The sequence below is a fragment of the Anastrepha ludens genome, chromosome 2 (assembly GCF_028408465.1).
Source record: "Anastrepha ludens isolate Willacy chromosome 2, idAnaLude1.1, whole genome shotgun sequence".
Taxonomy (NCBI): Eukaryota; Metazoa; Arthropoda; class Insecta; order Diptera; family Tephritidae; genus Anastrepha; species Anastrepha ludens.
This window is the reverse complement of record NC_071498.1, coordinates 42,094,715-42,117,944: the sequence shown is the minus strand read 5'-3', so window position 1 is coordinate 42,117,944 and position 23,230 is coordinate 42,094,715. Positions and strand designations below refer to the sequence as shown.

The 23,230-nt window shown below is 37.6% G+C and overlaps 1 protein-coding gene across 3 annotated transcripts; it reads right to left on the bottom strand.

The window, feature by feature from the left end:
- Nucleotides 1-210: 210 nt before the first annotated feature.
- Nucleotides 211-23,230, bottom strand: LOC128869667 (glucose dehydrogenase [FAD, quinone]). Of its 3 annotated transcripts, none has more exons than XM_054112253.1 (6): nucleotides 22,933-23,230; nucleotides 8,498-8,769; nucleotides 3,387-4,324; nucleotides 3,195-3,328; nucleotides 2,971-3,123; nucleotides 211-757 (listed from the first exon to the last, which is right to left on the bottom strand). In XM_054112253.1, exons 2-6 carry the CDS (start codon nucleotides 8,764-8,766, stop codon nucleotides 404-406), a joined length of 1,848 nt encoding a protein of 615 aa, XP_053968228.1. In that variant the 5' UTR covers nucleotides 8,767-8,769; nucleotides 22,933-23,230; the 3' UTR covers nucleotides 211-403. The 3 variants fall into 3 exon arrangements, with proteins under 3 accessions (XP_053968228.1, XP_053968238.1, XP_053968245.1); XM_054112263.1 differs by having other exon boundaries at nucleotides 23,110-23,230; XM_054112270.1 differs by lacking the exon at nucleotides 22,933-23,230 and adding an exon at nucleotides 18,194-18,210.

Here is a 23,230-nt window from a genome sequence, read left to right as displayed (position 1 = left end):
AAGAGACAGTTGAGCACTTTCTCTGAAAAACTTTTTCTAACAATTGGCGTTTCGTGCCCTGTGCATTTCCGAATGGTAGCCAAGTCCACATCTATTCGGCTTCGGTGGTCATCGTTATAAAATAAAAATATATAAATGCATATTAGTATACTTACATTTCTTTAAACTCCTCTGAATTCCACAAACCAGAAAACTTATCGGTAATTTTTCTAAAACATTTATTATGTGGGTATTACTAATGGCATTGCTTTCGTTGATCACTTTTATGGCGAGAAATTACATTACTATATATAAGTATAATACGTATTTAAGTATATGCGTTTAATCTAGCTTAAAAACTAGTGACTTGAATTGTTTACAAAAATAAATTAAAACTTAAAGCTATACGCGGTTTACGCCTGCTCTAAGTTCGCATACGCCACGAATTTTTTATCATATCGGCAGCCTTTTCCGCAATCATTATTACAATAGCATTGGTATGTCCAGCCGGAATAGTTGGCATAATCGAGGCGTCGGCCACGCGTAGATGCTTAATACCGTGTACTCGTAACTGTGGATCCACCACTGCCTCTGCATCCGATAACGGACCCATCTTACAGGTACCCACTTGATGCTGCAAACTGGAGCCATAACGACGCAAACAGCACTGCCAGTAAGATTTGCTACGAAAAGCCAAGTGTTCGCAGCCCAAGAAGGGTCTCGCATTGAATTCGGTGCCTATACGCCGCATGGCTTTCGATTGGGTGATTTGAAAAATCTGAAGGTAATGAATTTAAGTATCAAAATTAGAAGCTATGAGTAGTTAAGATATTGGATGATATGATAAAGAAGTGTTACTGCGACTTCGAAATTTATTTGTGCACCTATATTACTTAAAGCACTCTCCTAAAATGGTGAAACTACTGGGCCTCTCGGCTAAATGATAAAATACTATGGATGGCTGCTCATTCTAAGTCTTCTAGACAACCAAAACAAGTTAGAGTGTAAACATCGAGATCGAGCAAGAGCGAAGTAGTGACAGAGGAGGTGTTCAATGCTATCTACTTCCTCCTTGGTCCTGCGGCAGAAGTCAATTGCGGGAAATTCAATATATTTTCCAAGTGTTATTAGGCAGTGTCTGGTGATGATGCCAGCTACTGTATCAATGAAAGGCTAATCCAGATTGTTGAGGAACCTAGTTCTGTGCTCATTCCTTTTGGGCCAAACCTATATAATTATCTCACAAGTGATATCCGTGGTCCACTGTTAGCTTGTGCGATGTAAATCGACTTCACCCATAGTTCCCTGTAGGATAAAGATTCATCCGCGATTCACTTTCAAGGAATGTCTCTGTGTGCAGAAGCCAAGACAACATTCCTAGTGTACCAATTAGAAAGCTTATTTGCTGCTGCTACTTTGGAAAAGTATTATTAGAGATTGTATGGTAGATTGGCTGTCAGAGTGATCGGTTAGAATCTGTTGAGACATTCCATTGTTTTTCAGACATAGTCTACATTTCGTCTCAGAAAACAGACATATATTCTTGTTTACCATTAAGCTGATTTGATTCGCTTTTGTATTCAGTCTAGAAGTAAATAGGGGCAAGTCTAAGCATATCCAGTTATAAAATGAAATAGTAGAAAACCTCGTTTATTTGTGAACCAGCACTGACAACGCTAATGGAGCGGGTCTTGAAATCCTATGAAGAAAGAACACGTGCACTTTTAAGCAATTGAAAAGCCTGCGGCAACTCGAACAAAAATGCACTTCATAAGTACCCGACTAAAGTCGTCTTATTATACACGTAAGACACGGAAGCATAGATTAAAATAACTTGACCGAAACCGAGAAAGACAGACTACAGTATTCGCACTTACAGTCAATTAAGATCGGTAGGACTATCTGTAACAGAGCTCAACTCATCCATACCCATCCAAGTTTTGTCCTGTAATATAGGGTCCGGCACTCGAAGTGTGCCAACTTCAGACATTTATAATATCCAAAAGGCGTACGATCTCACACCAAAGCAGCAACAAATCAGACTCGAGAGAGCGAAGGAATTGCTTCGCATGGCCGAAAGCGATCAATTTCCGAACATTGTGTTTTCTGACGAGAAAATTTTTCAAATTGAGCAATTCGTAAACTCGGCACCGTCTCACACAGCTCGAGTGAACCAAGTTATCGGCTAAAACAACGTTCCGATCTTAATAACGTCCACACAATGGCGCTCAAATTCACCAGACGCGAGTCCAATGGATTATTCTCTTGGGGCCAACGTAGATAGCAAGGTCCGAACTAAAAGATTCACCATTCCCGAGACGCTGAAAAAAGCCATTGTCCGCGAATGAGTCAAAATACCTGCAAGTCACATTCGTACAGCTTGCGAATCGTTTTGGCCGTCTGAAGGTCATAGTCAAGGTAAAAGGTGGTCATCTCGAGCAAACGTAAATTAATTCTTAATTTTGCAACCCGCTTTCTTTAGCCATTGAGTTATAAATACAACCCCAGAATTTTTCTGCAGAATACCTATTTCCCATTTACCTCCTGCTAAAGTCTTATTAGATATCTGGAGTTGTAGCTTCTTTGAAACTACTGCCGCTTGTTCAGTGATATGGGAAAGGGTTTGTCCTAAAGGAGTGTCGGTGATTGTAGTATGGCCAGTTCTAAGCGAACACCAAACTAAGGAGGCATACATCTCTGGCAAATGGCCACCCTATCCTCATCCTCCCTTTTCCCCCCTTTTTACGATAAGGGGCCGATTTGATTTTTCGCCCATGCAGTTCCACTCATGGGTAACAAACTAACTTAACCTAACCTACAATCGGATGGACAATCGAACTGTATAATTAGCATATTGGCCTTGACTTCAAATCTCGTAACCTACCATAATGTCTTCCAATCCTGCTCGGCCCATGTAACTTTACTACGAATTTTGTCGAAATAGGAAAATTAACTGAAAAAGAATGGGAATAAAAATTCGAAAGTATTTACCATTTGCACACCCTCCAACATAGCGCGTATATCATCTGGTTCTTGCATGTAATTCGGCTCCATTCGTGGCCAGTGGAAGGGATTTGTACTGCGCAAAGAGATGCGACCTCGACTTTTAGGACGCAGAAGTACTGGCACCATACCAAAAGTTTCCTATAGACGAAATGATATAGATTATATTAATACTAGTAAATTGCCCAAAAATAGTTCTTAAAGCTGCTCACTTTCTCAAACAGACCCTCATATACTTTATAATAGAAATCATCTGGTATTCCCAACAAGTCACGCAATGAGCCCATACGATCACCGCTTAGCGAGCCTGCGCCCAGTACGATCTCCATATCGGCATAGTCCTTATCTACATTGAAGAATTGAAAAATACTTATAATCTCCTACATAACATTTTAAAATCATACCAACTGTCGAGTTCGGCGTGCGCACAAACGCAAATCCCTCTGCGCCACCAGGTATTGTATACGGACCTCGCCCCTCTAACACATAGTGCAGTATATCCGCTGGATTTATCAGTCGTTGGTCATTTAAAGTCATTGTATCATTCACCAAAAATACCAATCCATTCAGCGTCACATGATCTTGCAAATTGTAGCCCACCTGTAAGTCACGAACTACTGGAATTCCCAACTCTGTCAAGTGCTCGCGCGGCCCAATGCCTGACAACATCAGCAGCTGCGGCGAAGCAATCGCACCCGCCGACAGTATAACTTCTTTTCTGGCCTTAACCACAAACCGTTGATGTTGCTTCATAAACTCAACGCCTGTCGCCACTTTACTCACCGGATCTACAATAATACGTGTCACCCAGGACTTCATTGATATATGTAAATTGGGTCGTCCAGCAATTGGTCTAATAAACGCCTTACTGGTACTGCAACGTCTGCCATTGCGTAGATTTGCTTGCGCACGCGCGAAACCCATCAAGTGTTCGCCATTTGTATCGGTTATCTCGTAGCCGACCTCACGACTTGATTTTAGAAAAGCTTTTAGTACTGACGACTTGAAGTCGGTATAGGTCACATCAAGTGGACCATTGCGTCCATGATATGGTGATTTGCGCAGTTCTTCGATATGTATGTGTTCAGATTTTTTAAAATATGGCAACACTTCATCATAACTCCAACCCTTATTGCCGAGCGCAGCCCAGTAATCATAATCCTTGCGATGGCCACGCGTGTAAAGCATAAAATTGATGAGACTCGTGCCACCAATTCCGCGACCTTTTGGCCAATTGCAAACGCCGCCTTTTAGACCTTGGCAGGCATTTGGTGTCGGATCGGGTTTATAGCCCCAGTTATAGCGTGTCATCTGTGTGAGTGCGGCAGTGAGGGGTACATCGCTAGAAAAGAGAATAATGTATAAATATTTTGGATATAAGAAAGAATAGCCAAATATTTTAGAGGGCAACAATAACTCTTGTGAATTTATCATTTAATTTAATTTATTAAGTCTAAGATTTCAAAACCCTTTAAACTAGAAGGGCAAAATGGCTCAAAAGTAATACTTAGAGTTACGACTTAAAAGTCATTTAATTCCAGCTTGAGATCCAGGATGGGCGAATTTAAGATCGAGACTATTAAGATTTCTACTCTTTGAGGAATACCTAAGCTTATTTTATCCAGTAGATCCAGTCAGTTAATGGTATCCCATACAATGTCATCGATAAATATCAGTGCGTGGAAACGTCTTGAGGAAGGTGATTTCACATGGTCCATAAGACAAAAGCAAAACGGACAAACTGCGTTGAACTCTTCCAATACTTTGGCATTAAATACTATAAATTGGATTCCAAATTAATGAGATGTACTCTAGAGAATTATAAATGGTTTTCTAGTGTATATTTTTTCTTTTGCTCTTTATTTATTCCTTAATTACTCCACTTGGGAGCACAGGGCATCAACAAGGTTTCGCCATCTGTTCCGATTCGGTACTGTTGTTTTTACGCTAGCCTCACGAAAAATCGATCTTCTTCATATGGTTTTGGGCCAAGCCACGCACTACTTCCTTGGAGATTCCAGTCTAGTGTCGTTAGAGTAAAGTAATCTAATGGTCTTCTGAAGGCGTGGACTTTCTATCGCCATTTTCTGAGTTGTATCTGCCACGGGATTGACTCTTCACCAGTAAGATTCCAAGGTGCGACATTACCGGTTCTTTTTGACCAGAATATTCTGCAAATGATGAGTAAGCATTTGTTTATAAAGTCAGGTTTCACTTCCGTATAGCAATGTCAACTTTGCACAACACTTGATTATTCGAAGCTTCGTTTGCCTACCGATATGCGAGCTCCAACTTGAATAAGGTCGACTGAGCAACGCCTTTGCTTTACTCAGTTTGCAGCTGAGGTATTCACCGGCACCGCCGGCAGCTGTTATTGTACAGTCAGGCTATCGACGACTTCCACCGCATAATGGCCAATTATTATAGGGCGTGAGCTGGTTTGAATGACGCTCATGACCTCGGACTTGGCAATGTTGTTACCAGTTCAACAGTGCGTGGCATAAGAGGCAGTAACAGTGGACATCCTTGCTTTACTCCTGTGTTAGTGGAAAATTGTTCAGTTATATTAGTTTGTGGAAGAAGAATAGTTTCTCGGTAGATGACTGTAGGCATCGATATCTCGTAAAGCATCAATCAAACAATTTAAAGTTTATACTCGTGGTCAAGGTGACATTTCACACTAAACAAATTTGTTTGCTGTTTTTGATTTGTTCCATTCAGTTGTGAGTTACAGGGTGTTAGCAATAGAAGTCAACAAAGAGAAAATTTCGGTACGTTTTACAGCTTTTCTTTCATAAAGGCGAAAGTGAAAGCCAGACCGGTAAAATTGAGAATGGACGCGCAATTATGGTTTCGTCGATTCCGTTGAGGCGTTCAAAAATGTTCTTACAAACACAGAAATAATCGAAGTTCACCGAAATGTTAGTAGTCGTAGCCCCGCCCAAGAGCTAAAGATCGACCATAAAACACTCGGTAAACCTCCGAGTGTATTTCTGCCATGAAAAAGCTCCACATACAAAATATCTGCCGTTCAGAGTCAGCTTGAAACTGTAGGTCCCTCCATTTGTGAAACAACATCAAGACGCACGTCACAAATAAGAAGAGGAGCCCGGCCAAACACCTAAAAAGGGTGTAAGTGTCTATTATATATATATTATATATATATATAGCACAAATAATGGCGAACCAAGAATGTCAACCTGGGACGCACCAAAGGTTGCAGCAAAGGGGTATGATTTTATATTACTTTGGGTTGGCGAAGTAGGATCTTTTGAAATTTGAATGAAGCCTTAACCTTTCAAGCTTCAACAACAATATACCATACGAATCAGTATCGAAATCTTTTAGAAAATCTGTGTAGACAACGTTTCCTTGATGACCCTTTAAATGATGGAATGCAAAATTGGATGAGTTCAGCCAAGTTGGGAACCGTTGAATGCCCACAGAAAAATCCATGCAGAGGTTAACTTTCGCCACTATTTCCAGTTGCTTATATCATTACCTCAAACTTCTGAGAGACCTCTTCTTCGTTAGCATTTCGATATAAATAAGCATGTGGATTTTTCTATCTTAATTATGGTACTATAACCGCTTGGTCAAGTGGTCTTCTCAGAAGCAACCCAACTAACTGAACTAGCACATCCAGAAATAATCTAGTGAATCTTGCAATCTTTTAATCTGTGAAACCTGTGTTATATAACGTCAGTCAATTTTGTCCGCAAAAGACAAGTGTTCGGTCAAGAAAGTGTAATTCTTTCCGATATCTAAGACTTGTTAAAGGACAAAATGTCCGCAAAGAGGAAGTGACCGTTCGGAGAGATTACACTGTATTCCGAAACGACAGGGACTGAACGTCTCATCAAAAAACTTAGGCCCTGGATAGTCGTTTGACACTCCGCAATTATTCTAAAAAATACTACAATACTGAGCAGCGAATCGCCTGCCTGCTTCCTTGACCGCAGCTTCTCTCAAAAATTAATTTAGGTATTTTAGCACTGTTATACGTCTACATTGGGTGTCTTTTTTTTAGGTAAATGCATGTTTCGCAGCCTTTTTGGTTTCTGTCGGTATTATTTCCGCTATAAGGTAATTGAATGTCACGCGCCATATGATAATTTTATCCATAAAAGAAAAATTTTATAACCATTTTGATTTTAAAACGATTAGGTTGGGGAATAAGTTCGTAGCGTTTTACCGAAGACTTTTATTTAAACACAAAACAATAATTATATGAATAAACTAATCAATCATACATTCGCCGTTGCAGTTTATAACCTCTTCCCATCCCCCGACCAACTTGTTGATGCTGTTCCGCCAAAAATCGTATGATCTGGTGTCAAAAAAGTAGTTGAGCCAGTTTTTAAGGGCCTCTTTGTTATCGAGTAATACCCTTTACGTGACAGGGAGCGGGAAAGATGGTAATCGACCGCTGCAAGGTCCGGAGAATCCGACGGATGCTAAAGAAACTCCCATTCGAGCTTTTGGAGTGCGGCTTTGATGACTTGTGCAAAATGGGGCCTATTGTTGTCGTGAAGGAGTATGGTTTGGCCATGTTGATCAGGTCTTTTCAGTAGAATAGCCTCATTCACGTGGTGTAGGTGGGCAATTTAGAGCTCTTTGTTGACCGAGTGGACCATTCTTCCCGAGTATTTCCCAGTGCACCATGCTCTCCCAGTCCCACCAAACACATATCATGATCTTCTTTGGATGAAGATCCGGCTTGACTCCGGGCTTTAGTGTATCTCCTGGAATCACTCACTCCTTTTTTTTGCTCATATTGATGTTTAGGCACCATTTCTTATCTCCCGTGATGATTCGGTACAAAAATCGCTGTTTATGACCGCGTGTAGCTCTATGGCAGGCGAGATGCTGATAAGCAATTTGAAGGCGGATTTCTTTGTTTTTTTTTTTTCATCGAGCTTGTGAGGCACCTAGGCTCCCAATTTTTTGTCAAATACCATTAAATGATAGTGATTGATCATCGTTTAATGATTGTAGTACATTTTTTCCGTCAATTTACTATTGGTTTGGTGACCGTTCTACATCAAAAGTGATTTGAGACATTCTTCATCGAATTCAGAAGGCCTTCCACTGCAGGATGTATCATAGACGTGAAAGTCGCCATTTTTGAACTTGCAAACACATTCCGTGCTGTAGACTCGCCTGTGACGCCTTGTCTATACACGTCGCAAATGCTCCGGGCTGCTTCGGCAGCTTTTGGACCTCGATGAAAAGCAAAGAAGAGCAGGTGTCGAATATGTTGATTTTTGCCTCCTGGGTATTCCATTTCTAAACCTTAAAACTTATAGAAATTAAAAAACTCAAAAATACAGTTAACATAGCTCGGTAGAGCAGAAAGAGTTCTATCGAACTAAAACTTCTTTGCCAAACAGCAAGCAAATCGTTGTAAAATAAAAGAAAATATAAAACCGCTATAAACTTAGTCCCCAATCCAATAATTTTACACTCTGTGTCCTATATTATTCATTATATTTATAAAAGATTTTGTTCTCACCTCAAGAAGGTTTCCTGATCGCCCGCTTCCAACAGCAGCACCGTCGCATTGCCGATCTCACTGAGTCGATTCGCAACAACACAACCGCCCGAACCACCACCGATAATTATGAAATCATAGGCCTCCCCGAATGCTTGCGTGTCTGGTAGGCGTGTATGCAGCAACGAGGTCTCCAGATTGCGTGCCAACTCGACGAGAGGCTGAGCGCTGATAGGCAGTGTAATAGTGGCAAGCCAAAGGCAGACGGTGCACCAGCGAATGGTTGGCATATTCTTCAAATGGAGAGATGGCATGCAATAGAGACGTTAGAATACATAATAACATATTTGCTGAATAAATAATTTGTTAGGATTGAAGTTAGAAAACAATTTAACTTTTTATTGCATTGCAATAACTTAGCTAGCGACTACTCGTATACTCATATGTTTGCACGAGTATGTTTGCATGCATCTGAATAAGTGGCGCAACAACACATATATGTACTACTTAACATAGAGGCGTTAATTGTGCGTGCTACTTTTATTTCTAAATTAAGTTCTAATTCGTATTTGCACTTGTATTAGGTAGGCAAACAGCTCACGGCCTTGGGCGCCTTTTATTGCAAACTTGTTGCTGAAAGTATAAAAATAGAAGCATACAACTGAAGGCAGAAGAAGAATGCTGTACAAAGTTGAGCAATGCGTTTCAAGCTTTTAACATGTTTCTTGTATGTAATATTACTTTTCGTAAGTTGTATATATTTTATTTAAGTTAAGGGCTGTATTTCGCATTTTGCGCGCAATAATGAAAACACAGTAAAATATTAGTGAAAATTGTCAGTGAGCTTCCCAAACGCTTGAACCAATTTTCAAAGCAGAAGTTAATACCTCGCATTTTATACCCAAAGTATAATTATTGGATACCAAATCAAAGCTATAAGGCAAATAATTGATTTTTTGAGAGCTCAAAAACTCTTTTGTGTAAGCCGATACGTGAGAACTCGCATTTACTTGGTGAATAATGATTCGTGTGCGGCTGTTGGTTTTCCTTAATTATTCGAAAACTGAAAAATGTGATTTATGCAATAAAACTGACGACCATTTGCTACGGGTGCTTCTTCTGCGAACAACTTTTTTTGGATTAAGCTTGTCTTGGAACACCCATACTGGCAATTGCTCTTTTTTTACCGGCTCATATGCATAGATCGAAGATTCGTCACTTGTTATGATGCCTTAGACGTGCTTTAAAACACCGCGGCTGAATTTCTTAAATCTTTTTTTACACCAATCGATACGAGCCCCTGTTTGGCAATTTTCATATTTTGCGATATCCAACGGGAACAAAACTTTCGTTCGTGTAATATTGAATGAATGCTGGTTCCACTAATGCCCAAAGATGCCTGTAACTCTTGATATATCTTGACGCACATGATCAATTGATTCCGGCACAACAACGTTTTTTGGACGGCCTTCTTGTAAAGGCCTATCGGCCATCCTATTAGAACCGACGAACAGTGCGGCCGATTCCCGAAAAGCTGGCCAAAACTCAAAAAATTAAGTAATTGATTCAAAATTTCTTACTCGGGGGTTGTCGGGGTCGCTGATTACGAATTTGATCTTAAAATTTTGAAAATCCACCCCCTTCCACCCCTATTGCCCACCCCCTCACGTGAAATAGCGTATATTCTAGAACATAATCAAGATGCACGTTAATTTATGTTTTCAGGGTCGCTGATTACGAATTTGATCTTAAAATTTTGAAAAAACTCTATCCAGAAACTTTTTTTTCGACTTTTGGCCAGCTTTTTGGGAATCGGCCGCACTGTGCGCCGGCCACGATAAAACTCGTTGTACCAGCGTACGCCAAGAGTCAATGAATGCATTCCTGTCTATATCAAAAATTGTAATAAATCATCGCACGAAAAATTTCACAAGTTAATTCCAGTTTGGGCGTAAGCATTTTTCAGCCCGCTGAAAACGAACAAATAAAACTCATAAGTGAAAACGTTAAATGTAAGTTTACCCTAAAAAACCTTTCGGTAAAAATATCAAATTCCAGGTCATCATCACGTAGTATTACAGAGGCCCAAAATATATTGTAAAAAGCACCCTCGTACTTTCCCAAAAATCTACGCTGACTTAGGTTCGGTATATTATAACCATGAACTCCACATTTTGCAAGCCGCAACAAAGCGTGGCCGAGAATATATTTTTCATTTATTTATTTTATTTTTGACGTGATAACGTCTTATAATTCGATGTAGCCGGCTGCACGCACCAAAAAATGCGTTGTTATCTTGCTCATGCGTCGCTACCTTACTTAAACTGCAAGCGAGAGCGCGGAACGAACGACAAAGAAGCACAGTCTACCCCCGCGTTCGGCAACGTTCGACATCTGGCTCTCTCCTACTTGAGTGAGCATATATATGTATGTATATGCGCATATGTAGGTACATATATAAATTCACATATTTGTATTTGCATATGCCTTCTTCCTGTGTGCATGGTAATGAACCATTTCTCTGTTGAGAATAGGAAGATGATAGGAAAAGTAGGAAATGAAAGGGAGTGTTTCAAGTGTAATGTGTCTTGAAAAAGTCAAATCGATGATGGTGCCTCTTAGTGTTGTTGACTTCTGAACGTCTGATGCACAATCGAAATTGAACATATCTTTCATGAATTTGATAAATGTTTCGTAATTTTCCACGTTTGTGTAAATGTAACTTGATCGATTCCATTCCGATTCCATTTACCTCCTTCTCTATATCCATACAAAATATCTATCAAACAAATAAAATTAAAATTTTGTTTTGAAAATTGCAACCCTTACATCAGTATTTTCTTACGACGTTGTCACGTTAAACTATCGTCAGTAAACCGACTTTACAGACAACCTCTTTTTTTTCTTTAGAATTTCCTGCCTAGAATGTCCTTAACACAAATGAGTACTCAATAATTTATTCAACACTAAATCTACTTTTAATTTCAGCGCACTTAATGGCTTAATAAAAAATAATACTATATTTGAATATTTAATATTTTTGTTTTAATTTTGAAACTTTTAAATTTTTTTCTCTCAAATGTTGCCACTTTCTTTGAAAGACATCAGCAACATTTAACGCAATTAACCTTGAAACATCGTAAGCATAAAATTCTCTTTGGTAAATGCAATGCCTTTAACGGCAACCGGTTTACATTCCTTCAAGTTCAAAATCAACTAGCTGTCATGAACGTGAGCGCTCAGCCGTTACAACTACGCTGCTTTTGAAGAAATAAACCAAACAAAAAAAGATATTAAATAAATAAGCGATTAAATAAACAAGCGAAAAGGCAATCAAAACAAACCGAAATGGCAAAGACCAGTTTAGCACCGCTCGGTGCGTATCAAAACAAAAACGAAGAAACTCGGTCATTACTACGACTACAAGCTAAAGTATGTATTTGTACGTGAGTATGTATGTATATATGTATGTACAGTAATATATGGCTTAATATAAATACATAAACCTACATTTAAATGTAACGATTGGTAAAACGGCCAACTGAAACTTCGAAAGTTTCATAGCGCTTGTGGTCAATATTCGTACATAACTCCTATAAGATCTGGCATTTTAGTACAAAAATGCGGAATTCGAGATGTGAAAAGTGAAACAGTGGTAAATAGGCAATGTGATTGCTATTGTAGTCATTGCAATTTATGAATGCCTTTCATTTTTATTTTCGCATTTATTTAAGAGCCGCACAGAGGGCGTCGCATGATCAGCGGCTCATTGGTGCCAAAAATCACTTAAAACATTGACTGAGCTCACCTTGGCATGAGTATATTGTTAATGATACAGGTGCTTAAAATATTTAATACTCGCGGCATATCATATTGACAATGGAATGCAAAACTCTTGCAAAAATAATTAAAAAATATGAGTATTGCACCTGTACTATTTTGTCAGTAGAGACCTGGAAAAATAAGCGTATCTCATTTTCGTGTTCAGCTGTTAAAATTAGTCTAAAAATACCATTTTAGCGAGATAGAAAATATTTGTCGATTTTCTTCTTTATAACTAAGTGCCGATAAAATTCAAAAATTTTAAACATAACTGGATTCGTCTACTTTTTCCTGCAGATACGGAGAAAGTGTTGATAGAACATAAATATTTATGATTTCTAATTGGGTTCCCTCTTTCTGCTTGAGAGCTTTCACACGCACTTACACACCCACTTGCAACACTTTAATTGTCAAAGCACTTCACCTACTTTAATTTAATTTGCATTTTCCAACTTAATGTTGTCATCATTCGTAGTTTTAAGCCACTTTGGCCATTTGTACGTCACTTAAACAAAATGTGCAACAAAATTGAGGATGTAATTCCGCGGCGTGCGGATGTGTGTGTGCGTGCGTGTTAATGATGCGCACGCGCAGAAATTAAATGAATGAGTGGCTAATTAAAATTGAACAAATACTACGCCCATTACAGTAAAGTATATACAAATTGCCAGAAGCGGTGTTACAAAGTTGAACAAATATCAACTTGCATGTACATACATACGCATAAGCGTTTGTATATCGTCCCCTTAGTATTAAAATAGCCTATAAATTTTTTGATGTTTTGAGAAAATGAATTTCAAACTTTTTGTCAAAAGTAGCTCTCACTCAAATCTCGTTATGTCTGTAAATATTTATTATTTTTTGACTGACGTTTTGACCCACTTTGTGGAACTAGAATTCGACAAAATTTTGACCACATATAAAATCGACGATGGAGAATCCAAAAATTCAATAAAAAAATAATAGCCTATGAGCACATAGGCTATTGTTATACTAAGGGGACGATATGTAATACGTGCGATCTTAATTACGAGAGAGAAAAATATTAATTGTCAACGCAAATATTTTTAAAGGGGACATACAAATTTATAATGTGGTAATTCACAGCAGCTTTCTGAGGTGATTCGTTTCGTTAGCTTGAGGGTTGATTATTTTTATGAAATGAAAATTTGCATAACACTGGAAAAAATATTGCCAACATCAAATTACATTTGCTTTACCTATACTTTTGTATATTAGACTGAAAGTAAAAAAAAAAAACAGATTTATTGAGGGTATCAAATCTTCTGATTATAAATTAATCTTAATAATTTGTATATACTGCATGTAAACAGATTTTGTAAGTTTTTAGTACTGCCAAATTGTTTGATAAAGTCAACCAATAAGGAAAGTAAATTTCAATCGGGCGTATGCAAAACAAACAACCCAATTATCTATCTCGAACGGGAGGCTGCACGCACGATTCGTCTGCGGCCGTTATCATACATATCTGCTTTGTAAATCTATCTTTCGTCTTCGTCAAGTTAGCCTTTACGTTGATTACGTTGCAACCGTCTCGAATAGAAAATCATTCTGAAATGAAAATTTGAATGTTGCCTAATGAATTTTTTGCTGAATTTTCAAAGACGTTTTCTTAGATTTTCAATATTTTTAGTTTGTTTGAATTTTTAATTTGAATGAGCAACATTTCGAACAAAGCTGCCCTTAATAGAATGAGAATAGCAGAGAATCTGCTATAAACGCAGTTTTATTATAAAATATGCTTGTGTTTATATTCCAGGTACACTACCATGCAAAATTTATTTTCGTCTTAAAACGAATAACAAATTTGCTTAAAAATAAAAGAATGGTTCCCAGTCAGAAAAAAAAATATTAAAAAATAACAAAATATTAATTCACCCCCGAATCTATCACTTCAGTCTTACATTTTAAATGTAAAAAAATATTCAGACTAAAAAAACGCGAATCATCGCTTTATTATAATACTAGGGTAGAGTAGGAACGTAATAAATAGTTTTGGAAGTATCAGGTCAGTCCATAAGTCCGTGCATATTTTACCCATAATTTCACTGTTGTACGATTTTTGCATACAAAAAATTATTCGCGGAATATAACGGAACTATTTATATTTTCTTTGATATATTGTGCATTCAACAAGTGCTTTTAATCGCGGATAGAAACACGTGTTGTTAAAAAATAAAATGGAATCTTCGAACGCGTATAAGAGGCATTTTTTGTATTTTTTTTTTTTTTGGTGAAATGCAATAACTGCTGCTGCAGAAATAAACACTGTTCACGGAGAGGATATCGTGAGTGTAAGGACTGCGCAAAAGTGGTTTTTAAAATTCCGAAGTGGTAACTGCGACGTGGAAGATGCCCCGCGCGCTGGTCGTCTTGAATTCTTTAACTCCGACGACTTGCTTGAACTCGTGAAAGCTGAGCCAAATTTGACAGTCGGTATGATAGCTCAGAGGTTAAATTCATCGCGTGGAATAGTTCACAGGCACCTGGTGCAGTTAGGAAAGGTTTCAAAGCTTGGAAAATGGGTTCCGCATAGACTTTCTGTCGCCAACCTTCAGCAGAGAGTGAATGTGTGTTCTCTGCTGCTTCAACGGCTTGAAAACGAAAGTTTTTTGAACTGTATCGTTACTGCTGAGGGGTCCTTTACAATAATCCTGTTCGGAAACGCCAATGGTTAGATAAAGATGAAACACCAGAACCTACCCCTAGAGATGGCCTTCACCCCAAGAATATTCTCCTGTCTATTTGGTGGGGAATGGCCGGTATTGTTTATTATGAACTTCTGGAACCAAACCAGACGACAAGTGCTGATTATTATTCCCATCAGCTATCAAACCTAAATGAGGCACTTAACAAAAATCGACCGTCTTTACTGAATAGACGCAAAGTTTTGTTTCACCACGACAATGCAAAACCTCATACCGCAAGGCAAACATTAGGCAAGCTGAACAGCTCGGATGGGAACTAATGTCGCATCCACCATACTCTCCGGATATTGCACCTTGTGATTATCACCTTTTCCGTGGACTTCAATCCCATATGAATAACAAGAACTACTCCTCAAAAGAAGCTATAAAAAGGAATATCGAAGCGTATTTTGGCTCCAAGGACAAACAATTTTTTGAGCAGGGAATTAAAAATTTGCCTAAACATTGATTGATTATTGATTAATAAATACTTTAAACATATTTTTTATTAATTTTAAAGCCACCTTTAAAAAACGCACAAATTTGTGGAGTGACCTGATATTTCAAACTTTTTTGTTAATTGCGGATTGGCCTTCTACTAAAGCAGTCACTCTATTTGCTGCATCCACCGGTAGCACTGATATCTCTGGCCTGTTTTTGCAGCCTTAGCCAGCACATTAGCGTTCGTCAGTGTGATGGAAGTCAGGAGATTTAATATTTTATGGCCTTAATTGATCACGGGTTGGCGAGTCTAAAGCAAACAAAACGGAGAGTGACGGAACGAGCCACCAGCGGTGGCAATAAGAAACCATGTACCTTCGCCAATCTTTTTCTGATTTTACAGGTCAGCCCTTATTTTGAATGAAAAAGTAATTTCAGTAAAAATTGAAGCAGTTTGAGAGTTTACGCTTACTTTTTTCCACTAGACGGCCGTACTTCTAGAAGATCACATGTATACCTATCTGTTTTAAATATTCACTTATTTTTTATTTAATTGTTTTATTTGTATATAAAGACATAGTTTATATGACAACAAAAACCATATAATTGAAACTCGCACGCAAAATTCAACAAATTGTCATCAAAATATCAAACATTTCAATCAGAATTTTGAGGAAAATTTATGTATGCAGTTTTGCAGTTCATTCACTTATAGTATAATATTGTACAAGTTTAAAATGACTCAAAATTCGGATTGATTTTTGATAATTTTTGAGAAATGCAAACCTGTTTTAAAAGTTTTTTGTTATTCCTCTATGTTACTCGCTGTGTACACTGCGAGTGCTTTCGGACATATTTCGGAATAGGATTTTTGCATTGCAGGCTATTTTGCAAGTGTGCAAAACTTGAAAAATACCCTTACGCACTTCATGAATGCGAAATATTAGATATTTAAACAATAGTAGAGTGAATGCATGCATTAAACGCAGAAAAATAGCCTACCAGAGCATTATTTATACGCCAAAATTGTAAGTGTAATCTCCTGCAACTTATAACATAAAGCGTGCACGAATTTTTTACATTTTACTTTATATATTTAAATTCCGTATCGAATTACAAATAAAGAAGAAGAGTTAATACTCGTATCTTATCTGTGCAGCCCATTAAAAATGAATACCTCTTTTCGTTTTTTTCGACCAATGCAAAATGTGGCAGTGTAACCCATTGCAATCTGACCATTAATTTTGATGAGCAACACCTAGCTGACGTCAACACGTAGTTTTTCAATATGCTTTTTCAATATTTGCAAACATTCTATGTAAATGTTGTATGCATTAAGAATGACTTGGGTGTCGACAAAATAAAATCAATAATGCTTTAAGCGTAAATTTAAATAGCTCAAAAATAGTTGCTACGCAGTCATGGAATTTTAATAGATATCTACTTATATGTAAATTGGGTCAACTTTTGCATTTTATTAGTTTCAACGGTAATTTTTTGGAACCAAGACTATCCCATTTTCGTGTTCTGATTTTGCTTTACAAATTTCGTATTTTCTTCTTTTTTCTATTCTATTTTTGCGGAATTACGAAATTTATCTTCATTTTCGTTCGATTTTCGCGGGTATTGAAGAATTTTTAGCAAGCGGATCTACACTTTCATTTATTTTAAATTTTAATCGCGTTGCTTCATCAATCACCACTGCAAACCAGAAGCGTAAAGAATTTAGGCCACGTTTTTAAATCATGTGGCTACTTTGCGTGCAGAAATTGTTCATTGTGACACAGCTATTCACAAAAGAAGCACTACACCCAATAATAATTGACTTTTAAAATGAAGTTATAGAATACTTTTAGAAGATAAAAAATTTTGCGCTGTTTTATGCGAAACAAAAAATATTCTTTCATTATATCTTTCTAGGTTGAACTCAGATATAGATATGTTTCATTCCTGAAAATGTTCGTATAGGGTTGCCACATACATATCTATCCTACCTATCTTCAAGGTTTCAACCAACTGCCTTAAAATTAATTTAAAAAAATATATTTTTTAAATGTTTTTTAATGAGCTTTTAATATTTTTAATATTAAATTGATATTTCACTAATAGATAGATTTTTAAACAAAGTTACAGAAAGACCATCTACATCCGAATAAGAAGAGCTTTTAATCTTTAACAATCCCTCAATGACATCATCATCAAGTAAACCGAAGTCAACTGAAGAAGACAATTTGCTCAAGAAATAATAGCGAATGGCTGCCAAATGTTCTTCCTTCAGACACGTATTTTCATCAGACACGACATTTTATGAAAAGAAATCGGCAAATAAATTCGCTGCATCACTGATAGAGCGGGCAGTTACGTTCCTATAAAAAACAGTATTAGGAATACAAGAGCCTTTTTAATCGATTTAATATATAGCCAAAAATTCGTCGGATTACTTTTTATATTAAGCTCAAATTTGTGAATGTATTCTTTAGCCAAAGACTTATTTAAAGTACGAAAATTATTCCTGTGGAAGATAAAAAACTCATAAAAGCGGGTTTCTTTAGTTAACTCGAACTTCTTAAAAAACGTATTTCTCAAACTTTTATGATGTTTGAGTTATTTCATGCACCAACAAATCTTATAATGTACACGCTTAAAAATTGGAACATGTTTAGAACATAGATCTAGGACTAAAGTCTTAAATATCTTAAGGCATTCTGCAACTTCAATATTGCCTAAAGATTCTTTCCAAGCTTACCAAGAAGCCTAATGGTCTAATGATTTAAAAATATTGTACGTGTGTATCAAATGAGAAGTATTTCATACAACTTTAATCCAAACATATTGATTGGGTTGCAATCTTACTTTTAACACAATCTTTAATCGGCGGGAACCGGCAATTTCAATCAACTTCCAACAAAGGCTATAGGATAAAACCTTATATTGCAGGTCAACTTATGAGAAGAAATCAACGCTACTTGCAAGCAGGTCACTATCGGGAAGCTAAGCACACAACGAAAGGTAAATAGCATTGCCGAAGACGCCGAAATCGCAGCACACCAAAACGACCCTAAAGGCAAGTATATAGCGCTATCCAAAGCCTTGCAAATACCAAGCCGAACATTCCACCTCTGAAGAATGCACAATTTAACGTTCTCAAATCAAAAGAATTTTTTCAAGGTGTAAGCAAAAGACCACTTACAAATAGAAATATTTTCACTAGCAGAAAACAAAGTTGAAATAATAAAACTCAAAAACAACAAAGCTGTTGGGACCTACAACATGCCTGCTGAGCTCATAAAGTACGATTCAGAGCAGTTAGCCCCAATTTTACATCGACTGCCGAAGAAAGTGTGGACAATGGAGTAAATACTCAAAAAATGGAAAGAAGGAGTTATAATTGCAATACCAATTACAATGCCTAAGAAAAAGAACCTGAGTATATGTAAGCACTGGAGAAGTGTCACTCTATTAAACAGCATTCAAAAAATTCTACCTTTATCATTTTCGACCGTATTTTTGCGATTTTGAACAGGCAGATTTGCGATTTGCTAAAGGCATAGCAAAATGGTTTCAGGCCACAAAGATCCTGCGTTGACCATGTCAACACCCTCAGAAGCATCATCAAATAATCAGCTGAAGGGCACTCTCCTTTGTTTCTGCTTTTTGTGGAATTTGAGCGCGCATTTCATACCATAAATAGATATACCATTTGGAAATAGCGGCGTTCCAAATAAAATGACGATTCTAATCAGAGAACTCTATACTGATGTACAATGCAGCGTCCGTTTAAAAGGAGAGGATAACGAGAAATTTTAAATAGCGAAGGGAGTACGTTGAGGCTGTGTTTTTGTCACATCTGCTTTTCGTATTAGTGCTGGATGGAGCTTTAAGGAAAACTGGTCACGAAGCCACTGATGAAATTAAAGGAATCCCTTCTGAAAGTTGAGTGACCTGCACTCGCTGCATAGCGCTAAGAAGAAGCTAGAAGCCCTTGTTGAAAATGCGCGTTTGATATGTGCCTAAAAGTGAACAGGCAAACACAAAATTTATGCGCATGGAGACCCCGGTGACCGAACCTTCAACCATACGAATGAATGACAATACTGAGTCAATCAATGCTCTACATAGTTCACCTATCTGGACAGAGTAATAGCGAAATACGCAGGTGTAGACGCAGATTTCTTTTTTGCTTTCTTGAAATTGAAAAGGATTTGGCACTCCAATGTTCTATCCCGGAAGACTAAGCTCAGAATCTTCAATACAAGCATCAAACCTGTTCTCCAGTATAGATCTGAAACTTGAAAATTGTAAATAAATCCTTTCGAAAAGTCGGCTGGATTTTCTGCCCAGTTACCATAACAACTGAGTACTTTCACGCGCTCACAAACAACATATCCACTAATCTGGAAATCAAAAAATGCCACGCGATACGTAAAGACAACAGCAACATAGCAAAAATTACTTTTGAATGGAATCCACAAGACAAACGAGGTCGTGGTCGTCTAAAGACGACGTGGGTGAGGACGGTGCGCACTGAAAGCAAGCAATTCCGTTTTCGGGAGTCAAATCAGGTACTATGCGTATGATGGAAGCCATTGGAAAACATTAGTTTCCGCTCTATGCTCTAATTAAGAGCGGCGCATTTTCTAAATTGCATTTTTGCATTCTTTGAATTCTTACTGTTTGTACACTTTTATGATGTTTCAAGGAATAAATTATAACATAATCTTCATTATTACCCTTATTTAATTAAAATATTACGATATGGATACGGAATGAAAACTTTAGTCAGCTGTAAGCCAGAAATATTTTAATATGGTTGCCACCTAATTTGCAACACAAAAAATGTTATTGTCCAAATATTTTATTTTTTACTAAATTATTATTAATTTTTTATTTAATAATTATTGACAATTTATTTTGTTTTTACTGTTTTATTTATTGACTAAAAACTCTTGGTCAATAGCTGCTCCATTGCGAAAATTGCCATTTAATTTATACTAAAATGTGTGGACGTATCATTGAATTTAGTAAGCAATTTTGAAATTAGTAAACAATTTTGAATTTTAACACCTCATTTCTTATAAAAATTTTCAAAAACATTTTAAAGAACTGAAGAAAGCTGGCGTAAAAAACTGCATACCAAAATTTTCAACATTGATTAATGTAGGTAAGTGAAATGGCTAAAGTGCCAGTCTGGCACTCCTCAAGTAGCACTAAAGCGCCGTTTTGATAGTATTATGAGACCTCCGACAGGCAGATATCTACAGCCGGCCAGAGCTGTTGATATAATGGAGGAGATTGATTGGATTTAGGTTGGCGCACTGCCCCAGGCTGTCGAAGAAAGGAACGCCCAATGGCCTTAGTCGTCTAGCTGTCAAACCTGGACATTTGCAGAGAAAATGCTCAACAGTCTCCTTCTCTGAAAGCTCCCCACAGCTTCTGCAATGGAGGTTAAATGGTAACTCTAGCTTTTCCGCGTGTGTGCCGATCGTCCAGTGACTGGTAAATACAGCTACGAGTTTGGAAATTGAATAGCGAGTAGTCCCAAGGACTTTCTGAGTCCTTCGTATATCATATTGGGGCCAAAGGGTTTTCAAAATAGCACATTAAGAAATGGAGCTCCATCTTTTCTGCGCTTTCCTGAGAAATAATTTGTGCAGTTCCCCTTTAACAACTATCAGGGAGATGCCGATGACCGGGTTGGAGATCTCTGAGGCCAATTCTGTTCTCTTCAGCTCATCAGCAATTTCATTTCCATCTATGTTCCTATGTGCTGGAACCCAGATCAGAGAAATGTTACCTGCACAGCCAAGAGATTTGATCTCCTCTTTACAAGAGTTTACTAATTTCTTTCTGCAGCATGGCTATCGGAGAACATGTTAATGTAATAAGACTTCTTGAAAAATACCAGCAGTGTGTGGCAGTTTAAAGGAGATAGATGAATTGGCTGGTTTAGAGAAAACTCCTACTCTGACTTCCGATTCCATCTTGGAACCGTCAGTGAAGACAGAAGTGCAAGCTTTGATGCAGATTTTCCTCTCGATCCAATCCTGCCTATTTGGGAGGATTGCCCTAGCACTCTATGTAGTTTGCGGATAGAGAGATCCGTTCGAGGTTCGGAGATATACGGTATTAAATGTCACTTGAGAGATTGCCTCCAGAGGCCGACCTCCTTTAACTTGGTAGCACTTTGAGCTGCAATGGCAAAAACGTAAAAGTCGATGGGAGTAAGTGCAAAAGGACATTAAGGGCAGCACTGCGGCAAGTTTTACATGCTCCGGTGATACCAATACATGCACTCCTTTGCACCCTCCCCAGTTTAGTGATATTATAGCTCTTCCGAAAAGCTCCCACCAAACCAGGCATCCATAAGTTAAAATTGGCAAAACAACTGCGTTGTACATCCACAGCACGAGCTGTGGCTTGAGTTCCCATTTTTACCGAACATAGAGTCGCAGGAGTAGAAGGCTATACTGCCCTTTTCCCCCCGATTTTAAATGTGTAGCTTCCTATAGAGTTTGGAGTCAAGTATCACACCAAGTATCCGATGAGAGCGGGAGAATGGGGTTGTTTAATTTGGGAAGACGGAAGGGTGGAGGTTTATATTTTCTGGTAAATAGCACCAGCTCCGCTTTGTCAGAGTTGACTCGGAGGTCGCAAGTGGCAGCCCAGCGGCTGAGCTTTCCAAAATCTCAGCCATGACTGAGCGAAACGATCCCGATACCATCAGAACCAAGACATCGGCGTATGCTACTACCTTAACCCCACCTTTATTTAGCATTATCAGAACTTCGTGAATAGCAACTAGCCAAAGTAGGGGCGAAAGGACACTACCCTGCGGCGTCCCATTGTGAACGAATCTAGTGACTTTAGGCCCTCTTGCGACCGCATTAACTTGATTAAATCCAAAAAATATTATATTAAATTTTTTTTTGAATTTTTTTCAGGTTTCTCCTTATTATACTTAAGCCTAAAAACACACCAATTTCCAGAAAAATCGACCGCAATGGCCAAAATAGTTTCTGAACTTGACAAAGAATTTTTGTTTTTTTTTGTTTTTGTCAGGACAGACTAGCAAGTACAGCACTCAGACACAGTTAAAGTCATTGTACTGCACTCGGCCATTGTACCTTCTAACCTCGGGTAAGTTAGTGCCAAAATGTAAGAGAATAGAAGGGAAAGTAGGAAATAAGAAATACAACATGTATAGAGCAATGGTTTTGTAAACGTAGTGGCTTCACTACTGATTCTCATAAATTGGCTGAAAGCCGAGTAAAAGTACAACTTTATGCGCAAAATACCCAGTATCAGCCGTAGTATATAACCGCGCTGACTTTTTTTATATAAACAATAACTCATACTTTGTTTACTTTATTTAAAATTTTTTTTTATTCTGTATGTTTCTCACACATAAAAAAAATTCCTTTACTTCACTTTGATTATGAAATATTCTTTCCATATTTGTTCGTTAATTTTTTTACCCACACTTACATATTTCTCTTTTAAAGCACTTGCTTATTTGTATACTTGTATATGTGTGTGGTTGTTAAAGCATCCTTGCTTTATTGCACTTAAATTTTTCTCAATTATTTATATTTTTATTATAAAATTTTTAACAAAAAAAATTTTTTTTTTGTTTTTCCAATTTTGTTTTTATTCTATACACACATTTAACTCCTTTATCGAATAATCACCGGTATTATTATTTTTGTATTTAATTTACAAATTCGTTATCGCGTTTCGTTTTATGCGAGTCAGTTCGCTGCGCCGCACATGCGCAAACGTTACA

Coding starts and splice junctions, on each gene's coding strand:
- LOC128869667 (XM_054112253.1), bottom strand. CDS start 8,766: ATGCCAACCATTCGCTGGTGCACCGTCTGCCTTTGGCTTGCCACTATT. Junction 3,329..3,386: donor CACGCCGAACTCGACAGTTG/GTATGATTTTAA, acceptor TCTTCAATGTAG/ATAAGGACTATGCCGATATG. Junction 3,124..3,194: donor ATGAGGGTCTGTTTGAGAAA/GTGAGCAGCTTT, acceptor TTTCGTCTATAG/GAAACTTTTGGTATGGTGCC.